The following is a 16,408-nucleotide window of genomic DNA, read 5'->3' as shown; positions in this document are numbered from 1 at the left end:
TCGTGTGGCCTGGGAGGGAGTGGCTCGCTCTGGAACCTGTGTGGCTGGCTTTCTTTTCACCTCCCGCTCATCCTCAGAGAGAACCTGATTTCATGGAACCCCATTCCTTCAACATGGGAGCTAAGCTCTTCAGGTAAAAAACCCTGCAAACGAGTTGTGGCTAATAGGTCTCATCACACATTTGAACAAATAAAACTATGAGGTTCATCAAAGGTCTTATAAAAATATGAAATGCCCACAACCACTCTCTGCAGCAGACTCAGAGTATCAGAGTTGAGAAATGGTGTAATAATATATATTCTATATCAAGATATATTTTACAGTCAACAAACAATTCTGATACTCGCCCAAGGTTGAGAATACCAGAACTACCATCACTTTGTATGGTTGTACTTCAGGAAGAAGAAATCCTAGGATAGGAATACTTTTCACCATATTACAGTTGAGGAAACGTGTAAGTGCAGCCCCGCCCAACCTAGTGTGCCCGGGCTTTCTAACATTAGCTGTCTCCAGGCATTTGGGGACATCCCTCCTGGTCTGGAGCAGAGAGCTGTTCTCGCCACTGGCTGAGGGATCTCACTGCATTCTAAAGCGTCAATGAATTTCTCTTTCCTAGCCACCTAACCTTTTCTCTGGTATGAATATCCACTGTCTTATTCACTTCCTCTAAATGTCTCTCCCACTGGCTTACCTGTGGCCCGTAACTTACACTGTATCTCTCTCCTTCCTCTTCTAGAAAAGTGTTCTTTCTTTCTCCTTTCAGTCCAAACGTTTTACTGAAAGTTTTTGTCCCTTGCACTTCCTTGGCCTGCTGTCCTTGGGTGGGCTTGCTCCTATAAACGTTCTTAATTTATTTTGACCTACCAAGAAAAAAAGTTCTTTGGACAGAGAATTTCTAACGTTATCCTTTCCGATACATTTATTTGTTTCGAAGTTTTTATAAATGTCTGTAATTGAATTTGATTTTCCAAATTCCCTTGAATACGCTCTTAATCACACACACACACCCACCCACACCCCCCCCCCCCCCCCCCCCCCCCCCCCCCCCGCCACACACGCAAAGCACCAAGAAAGTATTTTGCATTTGTTTTAATGGTGAAACTGCGATTCCAAACATCCACAAAGGAAAGACCATTAGCTGTTACATTCGTATTTAAAACAGACACTTTAGGGGCGCCTGGGGGGCTCAGTCGGTTAAGCTTCTGACTTCTCAGGTCCTGATCTCATGGTCCGTGAATTCAAGACCCGCGTCAGGCTCTGTGCTGACAGCTCGGAGCCTGGAACCTGCTTCAGATTCTGTGTCTCCCTCTCTCTCTGCCCCTCCCCCGTTCATGCTCTGTCTCTCTCTGTCTCAAAAATAAATAAACATTAAAAAAACAACAAAACCAGATGCTTTCTCCTGCACACATTGTCAAGCTCCTTTGGCAATATCAAAGTTGGTTGGTTATTGACTGTTTTATGAAAATGACATTGTAAATTCAGGACATTTAATCAACCCCATGGAGTAAGGTTAACTGATGAGACTGGGGTTTATACAAATATTGGTACTTACCCAACCCACCCCCACCTCACCCCACCTCGCCCCACCAGGAGTACACAGAAGGCTCCAAAATTCTTTTGTAGAATCTTTGGATCAAAAGCTAGACTTTCATGTTTAAAAAATAGCCATACTTTCAAAAAATAAAACAAGCAAAAAACCCCCACTAACAATACTTTCTACCCAAATCTGGTGACAAAAATAGTTCATAGGTGTTTTAAGGCTACTCATCCCCAAATTTCTCCCTTAATGCTAAAGAGAATAAACAGAAACGTGAATTCATTAGTTAGAAATTTGTTTATTGACAGAAAAAAAGTCCTTAAGTTAAAAAATACACCCCAAGAAAATATGTCCAAATATTTATGAAACAATTACAGGGATATGGCAAAATCTGAAATATTAAAACAGATTCCGTCCTCACTGCAGGAAACATCAGAGGTTGTTACCATCAGGAGCACCTCACAAAGTTGGGAACGATGACCCACCACATGTTCTCTTGACTCACAAACAGGTACTGTGTAGAGGTTATGAGCTTGACTCTGAGCCAGACTAGCTACGGTAAAAATCCAGCCCAATAATTTTCTAGCTGTGTAACCTTTAGCAAGTTATTTAACCTCTCTGTGCCTTGGTTTCCATACAGCAAAATAAGGGTAATGAAATAGTCATTCCTACCTCACCGGCTTCTTCAGAAACATTAGTATGCAGAACAAGACCTGACGTCTGGTTAGTATGTAATAATTATTAGCTGAGAGAAAAAAAAGTTCTGCTTAAAAGACACCGTATGTGTCTCTCACGCACAAGTGAACACTGGAAAGAATCACCCAGAAAGAGAATGCAAGAAATACCAGGATGCACCCAAGCCAAGCAATATACACCTACAGGATGTCAAGCCAAGGAGGCTTTGCAACGAAATTGTCACCCCCCAAAACTAATATTGAATTGACATTCTGCCTGTTAACACTGGTTCCAAAAGACAAATGAAAACAATGATGACCCAACGTCTACAGAGGGAAATCAAAACCTCGAAATATCTGTCCATAGATGTGAAAATCTTAAATGTTTAAAGTCATGCATTCTTGGGTTCTAGTCCTTACTAGAGGGTGGTTAGAAAAAATATATAGCTTTAAAATGTTAACTTGTAAGACTTTTCCAGCATTTTAGAGCTGTTATGTTTTTAAACGTGTATCCGTGTGTACATGAAGAATGCCCTGTAGTGCATCAAGTATTCCCAGCACCCTAAGACTATGTTATTAAAACACAGCGAGAGTTTTTGCCCTTGACCTCCCAGCAGGTCTTAACCAGCTCCGGTAGGTTGCCTTGAGAGATTACCAAAGATCCTTTTCTGTTCTGTTCCCAGTTCAGGTAGCTCAACGGTGCCCTGTGGGCAAACACCTCGTGACTAGTTTATTTCCTCAAATTTTCAGGGGCTCTTCTCCACACACGGGGTCAAGCGCCCACCTCTTCTCCATGGGTCCTGGGCCCTGCGCCCAAATCCCGGCCCCAGCTCTCAACGGTCACATGACCACCGTGACACTTTTGATCATAGCCACCAGGTGGCACCCTTCTCCACACTACCGCGCTTTGGAGGCGGTTTTGCCAGAGGTGATCTACAAGATTCAGAATGTAAAATGTTAATCCTGATTTTTCAAATGTAGTCGACCTTACGACTTGATGAACAAGGGCAGAAACATTAAGCTAAGACACACGGAGAGGAATCGGAGGTTTATAACTTCCATTATAACAAGAAAAGTAACAGACCAGTCGCCAATGGTCCGCAACACGGGCCACTGTGAAGGCTAGGGTGTTCCTTGTAATCCCAGCCTGTGTGAAATAAAACCAGTATAAAACAAGCCATTGCCTCATTAATTGTAACATATCCTGCATGGGCTAGAAAAGCACGGGAAGCTTTTGGGCGGTCTGTTCTGAGTACGGAAGGGTATCCACAGAGAAAGAATTTGTCAGAAAATTTTGCATTAAAAAGTGCAAAAACATTGAAAGCAGCATCAATGTCCCACAAATGATTAAGTTGATGAATCCATAAGATGGATAAGCACGTCAGAAAAATCAGGCAGCACACCATGCAATTCACGTATGTTTATTAAAATGCATTTGTTACTTTTATATGTTTTAATATAGCAACACTGAGAGGAAGTACACAGGTCGTTAATTGGGTTTACCACTCGCCAGTGGAATGACAGTGTCACCTTTTCTACAGTGAGCACAGATTATGCGTGCTTTTTATCTACTTAATTTTCGTAACCAGAAAAAAAGAAAAGTTAAAAAAAAATCGAGATCTCTTTGCCCAAATTCAATACCTACCACACTGTCGAGCTTTATTTGGTCTTTAAATTTTTTTTTTTTTGACGTTTATTTATTTTTGAGACAGAGAGAGACAGAGCACGAGTGGGGGAGCGTCAGGGAGAGAGGGAGTCACAATCTGAAACAGGCTCCAGGCTCTGAGCTGTCAGCACAGAGCCTGCTGCGGGGCTCAAACTCACGGACCGGACCAGGAGATCATGACCTGAGCCCAAGTCGGCCGCTTAACCGACTGAGCCCCCCGGGCGCCCCAGGTCAGTTTCTTTTTTAACGTGCACAGTTGGGGAGGAGGAAGATGCCAGGGTACCTCCAGGTTGCTTGGTGGTTTCCGTTTTAACATCTTCAAAACAATTTTTTTTTTAATGTTTATGTATTTTGAGAAAGACAGCGCGCAAGGGTGGGGGGCAGGGAGAGGGGAAGAGAGAGAATCCCAAGCAGGCTCCGCGCTGTCAGCCCCGGGTCCGACGCGGGGCTTGAACTCCCAAACCACGAGATCATGACCTGAGCCGAAACCAAGAGTCAGACGCTTAACCCACCGGGCCCCCCATTTTTGCCATCCTTCATATGACAAGCGTTGCTCCGGTTCTTGGGGGGGAAATGCCACCGGCGTTGTGACTCTGGTGGCCCCAGCAGAGGGCAAACACCGTGAGGTCCAACACGGCAACAGGCTGACACCAGCAATGACAGCCCTGACCTGGGGGCCCGGGAGCAATGCCAGACAGAGCAGGTGGGGGGGGTGGAGTGCTTTCCCCAGAGACTTTGAAAGGAAACGTGGTTGAGATGATTTTCTGCTGTTTCCCCTTCATTTCCATCCAGCTCACTGAGAGTAAAGACACCGAGACAGACAGGAAGAGCCGTTCCCCCCCCCCCCCCCTTCTCCATTTCCTGGGCGCCGTCTAAACCGCCTGAATGCACTGGTGCGGGACAGGGATCAGAATCCGACAGAGGCTGAAACCTGCCTCTCTCCCTGGCAGCCCGGGGATACATTTACTTCATCTAAAAAAATATGAGGATAATAGTACTAACATGAAACAATTATTGTAAGAATTGTATGAGATAACGCGCGTCAGTAGGTCTCAGAACTCAGTCTGGCAGCAAGTAAATCCCCCACGTTATCCTCTTCCTCCTCCTCCTCATCCTTATTTTCATTTTCATTATCACTTCATAGCATCTGAGACCAAGTGGGAAATTACCGTGTTCCTTCAACTCTGGCATATCCCAGAGGCATCGTAGACGCCTTCACGTAAATCATTCCTATACAGAAACCTATATGACACTTTTTTGCCAATTAGAAAAAAGATGCCCCTCGTCAAGACACTTCCCACCCACTTTCTGGAAAACTATCACAGGACACAAACATCCACGCCTGACAGCCCTTCTGGGAAATGGGCCTCCTTGGGTTGTGCAGTGCACGGCCTTCACGGCTGTACAATGACCCACTTCAACCTCTGGTGGAACAGACCACAGGGCTTGGTGACAGGTGAATTGCTGGATAACAGAGAGGGCGGGGGGTCAAAAGGAAACTTGGATGGGTCTAGAAAATGCCGGGATGTGTGCGCAAAATTCTGGTAAGGGTATGAGACTCCCATGTCCCAAGGGGAAAGTTCACGGTTTTTCTCAGATGTTGAAAGGAACTGTGAGCCCCCCAAAATTTTAGGAGCCCTATTCCAGAGGTGGGAGAGGAGAGGCCATAGGTACATGGAGTCCGAAGTGGTGCAGAAAATAAGGCAGACCCTAGAGGCGGCTGGAGATTCCTGAGAGCCGGTTCCGGAGAGGCGCAGGAACTCAAAAACCTAAATGAGAGAAGCTTTTCGAGAATGAACGGGGAAGGCCGCAAGCAGAGAGTTCCTCAGTGGCTTCCTACTTGTTAGGTCAGACTCAGTCCTGGAAGCAAAGAAGGCCCCAGGGCGCCCTCTCTTTCAGTCTCTACGTCTCCTCCCACGAGAGGTCCCAGGCTGCCTGTCACTCACATTCAGCCAACACGTAGTCCCCCATGGCTCCTCCTGTAGAGAGGAGAGACAGGAGAGGGGCGTGCTGTCACCTCCCTGGCCCTCACCTCCCTCATCCAGTCACCTCAACGGGGACCACTCCCTGCCGGAAGAGCCCCCCGGGGGTTCACACACCATCAGCTCTCACTGGGAGTTGCTTACCAGCTTTCTAGCCCGTGTCCTCCTTTGCTTTCCCTCTCACCTGACACTCCTCCAAACTGTGAGATCGCGGACCCCCTACTGTCCCTGCACTGACTTCCCCGGGGGTCTCCTTGTAGAACATTCTCAAGGCCCCCAGGGCTCTGCGGCTGCCGTCTGTCTGCCCCTCTTCCCCCCCCCCCCCCCCCCGCAGATGCTCCCTTAGGAGCTAGGAAGGCACATGTGGTGATGGCCGGGATGAGGCGATGATTTCTCACCTCCCACGAGGCCTCCTGCTTGGGGGGGGTGGCTGCGTGGCTGCTCCACCTGTGCAGAACCCCCCCCCCCCCACCTTCCTCGTTCTCCGAATGACCAAGGTGACCACCTCAGCTCCAGAGCCCCTGCACTACCTTAAACAGCACCTTGCAAAACAGCCGGTGCTCAAAAGAAGTTTGTGGAATTTGCACCTTCCATTCTGGGGAAAACCACGCATTTCCGCTCCCAAGGAGGCACCAGTGCTCCCAAAGGAAAAAAGGAACAGGCTTCTCGTGGGTGCCAGATCCGCTTTGCCCTCCCAAAGCCCCGCTTCCTACAGAATTCGTGTGTCCTGGGGTCCGAGGTGCTAAGAGACGTCCTCCTTCTTCCTACTCACTCGAAGCCTGCCTTTTCCTGAAGATTCGGAACAGAACTCCAATAACAAAGAGGATGACACAAACAGCGATCCCACTGATGGCTCCAATGACCAGGGTGCTGGGCACCGATGGCTCTGAAAAAGCAAAGGCGAGAGGGAGCTGTGAGGGTCGCCGCACACCCCCCTCCCCGCGGGCTAGCGCTCGGGTTCCACCCACGACAGAGCCCCTCGGCCTGCCCCTCTCGTCCGTACCCCACGTGGCAGCGAGGGGCTGGTTTAGCCCCGGGTGCTCCACCAGGCAGGTGTATCTGTGCTCTTCCCCGGGAGGCACGGCCACGGCCAACCAGCCCTGGTAGGTCCCGTCCCCGTTGGGCAGCACGTCCTGAGGCTCAACGTCCTTGGCCTCCAGTGGCCGCCTGTCCTTCAGCCACCTCATGGTGATGTTCTGGGGGTAGAAGTTCAGAGCCTGACACCGTAGAGTGGTCACTGCAGAGGCCACATGATGAGTCACCTTCAGCAAGGGAGGCACTGGACAGGAAGGAGGAAGGATCTGGAGAGGGGATCTTTCCACCCTTGCCAGGAAGACTGGAGCTTTCACTTCCCTCCTCTACAGGTTAGAGGGACAAGACGCCCTATTCAGACGGGGCGGGCTGCCGGAGAGACGCCATTCTGTGTCCTAGAGCTCGCCGCGGGGCTCGGCCCTGACGTGGCGCTATGGGGACGGCAGCCGAGTCTGTCCGCCTGGCCCGCACACGAGCGTGCACGCCTGCAGCTCGGATCTTCTGCGTGTTACACGGAACCAGGTAAAATCACCCTGGGTGTGGCTCAGAGAGGGTTGAACAACCACTCCTGGCAATTTACCTCGCCCAACCCAACAAGAAATCTTGTAAGAAGGGCCTGGAAGATAGCCAGGCTTCAGGGACTATCTCTAGGTTCTGGGGCTCTGTGACCAGATCTGTGACGGTAACCTTTAACCTCCAAAGGATCCTGTTTCTCTGATTGGTGCCCCCCACCGCCGGTGGGTACTCTCGTGACCTGGCATTCATGAGACAATTGACATCGCTGAGTTCCTGAAAGGTGTAAATATACACAGGGTTCTTGGTTACATCACAAGGTCACAGATACTGCTTCTCCGGCCGCGTGCACGGAGGGAAAAACGCAAGCCGTGACCCTTGGCCGTCAGACACCTTGGTTCTAAGGGGGAGACCTCGGACCTCGGGTCCTTCCCGGAGAGTCACAGGACCCTGGCCACCTCTGAGGCCCGAGCCCCGGACCTCGCCCCGCGTTCCCCTCGGGCATGAGTGGGGGGGGGGGTGCTCCCGCCATACCTTGCCGGTCCAGAACCCCTGTCCCCAGCGCCAGCAAACTCTGCAGCTGCATGGGACAGTCCCTCTCCAGGTAGGCCCTGTTCTGTTTGGCCCGAATCGCGCTCACTTCCCACTCCAGCTTGGTGGCCCAGGCCCTGGGCTCTGCAGCCCTCCAGTCCAGCGTCTCAGGGCGGAATTCAAGGTAGTTCTGCCCGTCGTAGCCGTAGTTCCAGAAGCCCCTGGTGCTGTTGTCCTCTCGCACCTCACAGCCCAGGATCACTTGCAGCGTGTGGGACTCTGACGACACCCCGAGCTTTGTTACTGAAACCACAGGAGTAAGTCCCTCTCTCACCGTCCCGAGGGACCGAACGACCTCACACACGCCCCCTCCTCCCCCCAGGACCCCACACTCCCTGCTCTGGCCCCCAGATGCATCTCTGAGGGACAGAAACACTCCGCCCACCCCCGGAAAGTGAGGGCCCCGTCCGCGTACCCTTGCTGTGGTTGTGGTTGTCCATGATGGTCCAGAAGTCCACGATGAACATGTGATCCCACCCTTTCAGGCTCTGACTCAGCTGCAGCCACAGCTGGCTGGGGGCCCCATCCTCGAGCCACTGGGCACGGGGCTCTGCCCTGCGACTCTCGTGATTGTAGGACACGAACAGCTGGTCGTCCACGTAGCCCAAGGCCTCGAACAGGGGCAGCCCAAGGTCTGGCACTGAGGCGCCCATGAAGAGGTAGCTCAGGGAGTGGGACCCTGGAGAAAAGGCGACAGGACAGCCCCGTGGGCCCCCAGGGGGACTGGGAGGTGCCCTACCCCCTCTGAATCAACGCCCAGCCCCTGCTGTGTCACGGCCCACCCCATGAGATGTGGCGTGTGATGCCTCTCCTCCCTCCGCGACAGGCCTGTCTGCTCTCCCTGTGCCGCCCCCCGCCCCCCCCCCCCCCACAGACTGCCACTCCTTCCGGCCCCCAGCCTCTGCCCCGCTTCTCACGATTCAGGCAATCGCCCCTGCAGCCCACAGACTCCATAAGATCCCGAAGTGTCTCTAGCCGGGGCAGCTGAGCCCAGGAGTTGATGCTCAGACTGAATCAGACCCAAGTCCAGAGGACTTTGCCGGTGGGTTTTTTCCACACTACTCCCAGCTCGAAGCCCTTCCCTGTGACTGAAACCAGCAAATGTTTGCTACCAGATGCTGGGAGGTCTGCTGCTGAACCACCCGGGGCACCTTTTCAGCACTAAGACACTTGCAAAGCAAATAGGGAAGAAGCCCCAGGAAGCACAAGCCCTGTATCCAGCAGGTGAGTTTCCCTGACAGCTTCCTCAGTCCTGGAACGAGGGGTTCGGTGCTGGGGGCCCCTGCCTGCCCAGCATGAGAGGTGCTCAGCACAGACTTGCTGGATGAATGGGTGAGATGTGCCCTATTTTTATTCTTACGCCCAGCTGCCCACGGGACACCACCCGCGGGGATGACCAACTGGAATCTCAAGTCCCAAACCAGGCTCCGGATTTCTTCTGCCTTCACCGTCGCGGCCATGGCATCACCTGTCGCCTTACTCCTCGAGCCCATAAACATTTTAAAATAATTGCATCACAGAGTCGCCGTTGACGGTTTTCTTTCTCTCACCCAACACCCAGACCTCCCTCAGCACCTGCCTCCAGACTACATGTGGCCTGTGGCCCCTGCGTGCCCGCTACACCGATGTCCCTGCCCCTCCTGCAGCCCCGGGGTTCCCAGCCCGGGAAGGGTCTCTCAGCAGACAGGTTGCAGTGTCTGGAGATGTGTTTGGCCTCCGTAACTGGGAGGAGTGCCACTGACATCCAGTGGGTTAAGGACAGGCATGCTGTAAGCCCTCCCACAAAGCCCGCGAGGGTCCCCATGACAGAAAAGTGTCAGTAGCATCGGGCCCCAACGCCTGCTCCAATTCAACTTTCAGGGCCCACTCAGAGCTCCGAGTGGCCATGACCTTCGTTTCCTTCGGGTCCCCGCTGTCCCCTGGCCCCAGAGGGCCTGCCCTGGCTGTCTTCACCGTTCTTACCACTCCCTGGTGCTCTGTGTCCTTTTGTTCATGACCATCCCCCCACTAGAACGCAAAATATCCGGGGGAGGTGGGGGGGGAGGGCAAGGATGGCTCCCGCCCTCCCCGCGGGCCTAGAACAGGGCAACACTCGCTTGGTACCCTCTTTAGACTTGTGAGCCACGAGTATTTCTGTTCGACATCCGATTCATGATTCAGCCTCTGATGGGGCGTGACCTTGAACAGTCAGAGCCACAGAGACCCGGGTTCTGCCTCAAAAGCCCAGGGTAACATGGAACAAAACCACCCAGGAGCGGGGCCTGCCTCATCCTCCTCATGGATAAACCGTGGATACACGGACGACGAACCGTCCGTGTTGCTCCCAGGCTGTGTGCAAAGGCATGTAAAGCGTCGCGGTCGACTGAGATTAGAAACCGTGCCGGTACTTCTTTTCCCACCAGACAGGCGCTGCCTCAACTCTTTGTAACCTGGAGGGGGGAGGTGGGTGGGTATTTAACCCCAGGGCCGGTTTAACCGCCCCTAAAGTCACCCTAAGAATAGCCCCGACCTCCCCAATGCACCGTAGAGTCCAACCTAGACCACAGGACAGCGAGTTCATTACTTAAACGTTAGGGGACATCACGCTGGCGTCCTTTAGTAAAGGCCAGTTAATTACACCGTACGGTTAACACCGCAGATCACCAACCTCCAGCGGCTGGAAATGAGAACCGTGCCGCTCAGTCCAAAAGCCCGGAAATCACAGATAGGCTCTTCTTCCAGGGAAAAGCACAAGCGCCGAGAGTCACTAAGGCCCGGGCGGATCTGGCTCGGGGCCTCCCCCCACCCGAGGCCGCAGGGGGGTGCGGGTGGGGGGCGCGGCCAGCCCAGCCCCCGGCTCGCCAGGTGGGGTGCGGTGGGGACCCCGCCGGGCCGCGGCCTCCAGCCCTCCGCGGAGCCCCGCGCGGAAACAGCGGCCCAGTCCTGGGCGTCTCTCGGGAGAAGGACTTCCTGTTTGGGGACGGCCGGGGGACAAGACAGGGCCAAAAGCGGAGCAGGAGCACCCAGACCCGAGTCCCAGGATCCTAGCTCGGCCTCAGTGAGAAACGCACAGATTTGTCGTCACGGTCGGCGGCGGGGAGCGGGTGGCTCCGGGCGCCACCCTGGGGAGCTGGGACGGGGGGGGGGGGTCACAGGTCCCCGACGAGGGGGTCTCACCACCCCGCCCGCGCCCGGCGGCGGCGCCCCCTCCCGGGAGAGGCGGCGCTCGCGGCCCAGCCGTCCCTCCGCACTTAGCGACCCCAGCGGCGCTGCAAAGCGGGTTTGGATCTGGCGCCCCCGCCGCCCGGACTCACGCGGCGGCCGCCGGTGCGCAGCCCCGGTCCGCAGCAGGAACAGCAGGAACAGCAGGAGCAGCGCGCGCCGCGCTCGCGGGCCCATCTCCGCGCCGCGCCCGCGCGTCCCCCGGGCTCGGAGCGCGCGTCCCCGCGCCTCACCCGCCTCCGTGCGGCGGCCACTCGGCCATGGGCGGCGAGTCCCCGTGGGGCCGCTGCCGAGGCTGCGGGGACACCGGGCAAAACTTCCTGGCCAGCGCGATCCTTTTCCGGGCCTCCGGCACTTGAACTCCCTTGCGGCCCGGACCACGTGAAGGTCTCGGTGACCCCGCTGTCCCTCCGGTTTTCCGTCCTCTGGGGATGTTGCAGATGCGGGAAACTTTGACAAGTTTCGGGTCTAAGTAGTTCCATTTCTCATCTGCACTATTTACATAGCCAGTGATTTAAGAATTCGGTGATACATTTTCAAAACTTTTATCGTCAGCTCAACGTGGGCGCATCTCGTTATTCGACTTGGCAAAACGACTGTCGTGTAACCCTTTCATTTCGTTCCTACATTAGAATTAATGACCTCATGAGGTTAGTAGATGAGACTCCACTGGAACGTCTTTCACAATTTCCATAGTTAAGCTAAATTTCACAAACTTAGTGGCACGTTGGAATCACCTGGAAAATCATTAAAACTATGGATGCCGTTTTTACCCTCAGGAACCTATTATTGGTGGGCGTCAGGATTTTAAAACGGCCACCCCCCCCCCCCCCAACACCCAACCCCCCCAAAGTTTGGGAACTATTGCTTTAGATATTTCAAAACACACTAACACATTTAATACATCCGATTTTCCTAAAGCCTTTATATACCTAATAAATCCAAGAAGCAATGCTTTTTTAAGCATGGATGCAAAGTTTCACCATCTAAGAAAAAAAAAAAAAAATCAAACTTGGAAGTTAGGGCCTGACTGTAGGGGAACAGGAAATGCAACTGGGAAAATGTTGGATTCTGGTGACGAGTACATTGGGGGGTGATGGTGATATTCTTTTTTTTTTTTCTTGGCAACAGGTTTATTGTCAAGATTTAATTCACATTCTATACGATTCATCCACTTAAGGTGTAAAATTCAGTGGGTTTTTGTATTTTCACAAAGCCATGTAACCATTACCCCAGGTTTAGAACATATTTTCATCCTCTCTGCAAAGAAACCTTGTACCTTTTAGACATCACCCCCAAATCCCTCCATGCCCCCCCACGCCACCCCAGGCATTCACTGATCTACCCTCTCCTTCCAATAGATTTACCTGTTCTGAACATTCCGCACACACGGAGGCATACAATATGTGGTTCTTCACGACTGGCTTCTTTTATGTATTTATTTATGTATTCGTGTATGTATTTGTGTATTTATTTATTATTTTTTAAAAGTTTATTTATTTTGAGGGAGACAGAGACAGCATGAGTGGGGGAGGGGCCCAGAGAGAGGGGGAGAGAGAATCCCAAGCAGGCTCTGCCTTGCCAGCGTGGAGTCCCACGCGGGGCTCGAACTCATGAAACTGAGCTCGGGACCTAAGCCAAAACCAAGAGACCGACGCTTCACTGACTGAGCCACCCAGGCGCCCCTGGCTTCTCTTATTTAGCATAATGTTTTCGTGCACCTTTTTCATGGGGGAATAATATTCCATTACACCACATTTTATGTATCCATTCGTCGGTTGATGGAAACCTGAATTATTTTAGCTTTTTGTCTGTGAGGAATAATGCTGCTCTGAACATTCGTGTACCAGTGTTTGTGCGGACTTCTGTTTTCGTTTCTTTCGGGCAGACACCTAGGAGTGGAATTACTGGGTCATACGGTGACTCTGTGTTTAGTTAACCTTTTGGGGAACTTCCGGACTGTTTTGCAAAGCGGCTACGAGACTTCACCCCCACCTCCCCATCTGCAGGGAACGAGAGTCCGATTTGAGCACATCTTTGCCAGCACGGTTCTCGTTCATCTTTCTAATTCTGGCTGTCCCGGTCCGTGAGAAGGGGTGCCCCGTTGCGCTCCGGATTTGCCTCTCCCTGATGGCTAGTGACAGCGAACGTCTCTTTTCACCTGCTTATCCGCCATCTGCAAACCTTTGGAAAAATGTCTATTCGGATCCTTTGCCATTTTAGTTTACTTTATTTTTTTAAGTTTATTTAGTTATTTTGAGAGCGTGTGAGCACACAAACAGGGGAGAGGGGCAAAAAGAGAGAAAGAGGGGAATCCCAAGCAGGGTCCGCAAGCATGGGAGCCCCGTCTGGGGCTCGAACCCACAAACCCGTGAGATCACGACCTGAGATGAAACCAAGAGTTGGATGCTTAACCGACTGAGCCGCCCAGGTGCCTCTATCTATCCTTTGCCATTTCAAAATTTGCTTTTTAAAATTTAAAATCTGCTTTTTATTATTGGATTGCCAACGTCCTTCACACATTCCAGCTGTAAGTTCTATACCAGACATATGATTTGGAGACATCCTTTCCAATTCAGTGTGTTGTCTTTTTACTTTTCTTGCTGGTGTGCCTTGAAGCACAGACACTACTCAGGTTGAGAAAGTGCAATTTATCTATTTTTCCTTTCGTGACTTGTGCTTTTCGTGTCCTGAGACACCGCTGCCAAATCCAAGGTCCCAAAGATGTACACCCATGTTTTCTTCTGAGTGTTTGTAGTCTTAGTTCTTACGTTTTTGTCTTTGATCCATTTTGAGTTAATTTTTGGATATGGTATGAGGTAGAGGTCCACCTTCACTCTTTTTCATGTGTGTAAAGGTAAAAATCTGAGCTTTTCCTTCATATGCAGCTGTGTCTCCTGTACTAGTCACACGAAGCACTTCTGACCCTTCTCCTCACCAAATAGGTAGTTTTGCCCCCAAACAATAAGCAACTCTCTGTAACACCTGCTGGGTCTCTTACAATTAAACTCAGTTTGGACACATCTACCTAGAGATAGTGTCAGATCCCACAGAATAAGGGCCCTGCCCCACAAAACTGTCCCCCATTCAGACGCCAGTCTCAAGCCCTAGTTATCACCTGTGCTTCTGTCCAACGGGCTGTAAGGTTCCAGTGACCCCTTTGTCAGGTTCAGTTAATGGGCTAGAGTGGCTCACGGAATTCAGGGAAACACTTAGGTGTTTATTAAAGGATGTGATAAAGGGCACAGACAAACAGCCAGGTGAAGCAATGCATAAGGTGAGCTCTGGGAAGGTCCTGAGTATCGGAGCTTCTGTCCCCGTGGCGCTGGGCTGTGTCACCCTCCTGGTGTGGATGTGTCCACCAGCCTGGAGGCTCTCTCAAACCCATTCCACTGGGGTTGTATGGGGGCTTCTATTTTTATGGAGCTTCAATTATCAACTCCGTTTCCAGCCCTTCTTCCCTCTCTGGAGCATGGCGGGCAGGGTGGAGGGAGGGAGGGCAACGTTGAACATTCCAAGATGCTATTCACGGCTTGGTCTTTCCGGCGACCCTCATCCAAGAGCCACCAGGAGCCCACCCAGAGTTGCCTCATCAGAACAAAAGATGCTCCTATCACCCAGGAAATTACAGGCCCTTCAGGAGCCCTGTGTCAGGAATTACAGGGGAGGCCAATATATATTTTGCATTATCTCCTACTGTGGATCTTCAATGGTCTCAGCACCACTTGCTGAAAAGACTGTTCCTTCTTCACTGAATTGCTTTGGCACCCCTTGTCAAACATCAACTGCCTGCAGATGTGAGGACTGATTTTTAGACTCTCAGCTCTATTCCACTGATCTGTATTCTGGAAAGTGCTTCTATCGAAATTAAGGATTTTTGGTCAGTGAAGGACACCACGTATAAAGTTAATAAAGAGCTGACAGAATGGCAGAAAATTATATATGATGTTGGAAACGGACCAAAGGATTAGTATTTATAACAGATAAAGAACGCCTCGAAGTCAAGAAGACCGAGACAGAAACCCCAAATCAGAAATGAGTGAAAAAAGGGAACAGGAAACTTACATATAGAAAATCCAAAGCACTTGGAAGAATGGGTAAGGAAAAGGGGTGTATCATTTTGTGCCTCTTAGACCATTAACACATTAGCAAGTTGAATACTGCCCAGTGTCTGTGTGGATATGTGACTGCACAACGGGGCTTCAACTCCCTTCCGGGGCACGTTTCCTAAAGAATTTCTCAAATGTATTCCATAAAGGGACATGTCTGTGGGTGACCAGGAGGTGCAGGCAGACAGGGGACCCTTCACTGAGAGAGTAAAAATGGACAACTTCCACATGGTATTGGAGGAAATCAAGGACATTAGTAAATTAAAAATACATGCAGTGTTGGGGCACCTGGGTGGCTCAGTCGGTTAAGCGTCCGACTTCGGCTCAGGTCATGATCTCATGGTTCATGGGTTCGAGCCCCACATCACGCTCTGTGCTGACAGCTCAGAGCCTGGAGCCTGCTTCGGATTCTGTGTCTCCCTCTCTCCCCCTCCCCCGCTCATATTCTGTCTCTCTCTTTCTCAAAAATAGATGTTTAAAAAAATACATGCAGTGCAACACAAAGACATTCTCCCCCTGAAGGACATTTGCAACTCAACATGCCCATTGAACTCATTAAAAAGACAGTCTGCAAAGGTGGAATAGGAGTGGGATATGGGGGCAGAAAGGAATACGTAAATAGATCAAACCCCCCCCCACACACACTCCTCCGTGTAGTTTTCTCTGGCAGATATAGGGGGTCCTGGTGGAGTAAAGGCCTTCTCACCCCACCTGCTGGATAGCAAAGGGCCAGGGATGAGCTCTCACTCCATGAAGGGACATCGGAGACAATAAATGCTGTCTGGTCTGGGGCTCCAGGGGCTGGCCACGCAGGAGAGATTGATAGCGAACCCCACCATGCCTCTTCTTACCTTTCCTACCTGATCAGAAGAGATTTTTCCAAAGAACTCCTATTCCAGCCATGGCCAAAATGGCGTCTGAGCAGTGGCGTGGCAGAGTCTGATGACAGCTCTGAAATGAGACGCAACGTTTGAGGTTCAATGGGCCTGAACTTGTGCCTTCTTTTCCCACCTCACCAGGGTGCGAGATTCCGGGTCCTTTGTCCCGGCTGTCCGCTCAGGTGAATATGCCACCCCCCCCCCCCCAAGGCTACGAGCCGGGAC

The 16,408-nt window shown here is 51.6% G+C and overlaps 2 protein-coding genes and 1 long non-coding RNA gene across 6 annotated transcripts in view; 1 reads left to right on the top strand and 2 right to left on the bottom strand.

Moving 5' to 3' along the window:
• LOC106989350 (histone H2B type 1-A) overlaps positions 1 to 16,408 on the bottom strand; it is a 340,681-nt gene that overhangs the window by 59,754 nt on the left and 264,519 nt on the right. The gene's annotated exons all lie outside the window — the stretch shown is intronic.
• On the bottom strand, positions 3,617 to 11,557 carry HFE (homeostatic iron regulator). Of its 3 annotated transcripts, none has more exons than XM_027040105.2 (6): positions 11,289 to 11,557; positions 8,411 to 8,674; positions 7,939 to 8,238; positions 6,863 to 7,096; positions 6,632 to 6,745; positions 3,617 to 5,856 (listed from the first exon to the last, which is right to left on the bottom strand). In XM_027040105.2, exons 1-6 carry the CDS (start codon positions 11,371 to 11,373, stop codon positions 5,816 to 5,818), a joined length of 1,038 nt encoding a protein of 345 aa, XP_026895906.1. In that variant the 5' UTR covers positions 11,374 to 11,557; the 3' UTR covers positions 3,617 to 5,815. The 3 variants fall into 3 exon arrangements, with proteins under 3 accessions (XP_026895906.1, XP_026895905.1, XP_026895907.1); XM_027040104.2 differs by having other exon boundaries at positions 6,863 to 7,138; positions 11,289 to 11,552; XM_027040106.2 differs by lacking the exon at positions 11,289 to 11,557 and adding an exon at positions 10,643 to 11,244 and having other exon boundaries at positions 6,863 to 7,138.
• LOC113593859 (uncharacterized) lies at positions 6,779 to 9,510 on the top strand. Of its 2 annotated transcripts, XR_008298792.1 has the most exons (3): positions 6,817 to 7,413; positions 9,111 to 9,219; positions 9,362 to 9,510. It is a non-coding gene; the product is annotated as an uncharacterized LOC113593859 (long non-coding RNA). The 2 variants fall into 2 exon arrangements; XR_003414219.2 differs by having other exon boundaries at positions 6,779 to 7,413; positions 9,111 to 9,510.

Source organism: Acinonyx jubatus, chromosome B2 (genome assembly GCF_027475565.1).
Source record: "Acinonyx jubatus isolate Ajub_Pintada_27869175 chromosome B2, VMU_Ajub_asm_v1.0, whole genome shotgun sequence".
Lineage (NCBI taxonomy): Eukaryota > Metazoa > Chordata > Mammalia > Carnivora > Felidae > Acinonyx > Acinonyx jubatus.
Note: the sequence above shows the minus strand (reverse complement) of the source record. Positions and strands in the feature narration are given on the sequence as shown.

What these genes read in the sequence shown, in the direction of transcription:
- HFE (XM_027040104.2), bottom strand. Translation starts at nt 11,373, where the DNA reads ATGGGCCCGCGAGCGCGGCGCGCGCTGCTCCTGCTGTTCCTGCTGTTC. An exon ending in CAACCACAACCACAGCAAGG is followed by an intron (nt 8,239 to 8,410) that starts GTACGCGGACGG and finishes CTGTGGTTTCAG; the next exon opens with TAACAAAGCTCGGGGTGTCG. An exon ending in GCCCCTCGCTGCCACGTGGG is followed by an intron (nt 6,746 to 6,862) that starts GTACGGACGAGA and finishes TTGCTTTTTCAG; the next exon opens with AGCCATCGGTGCCCAGCACC.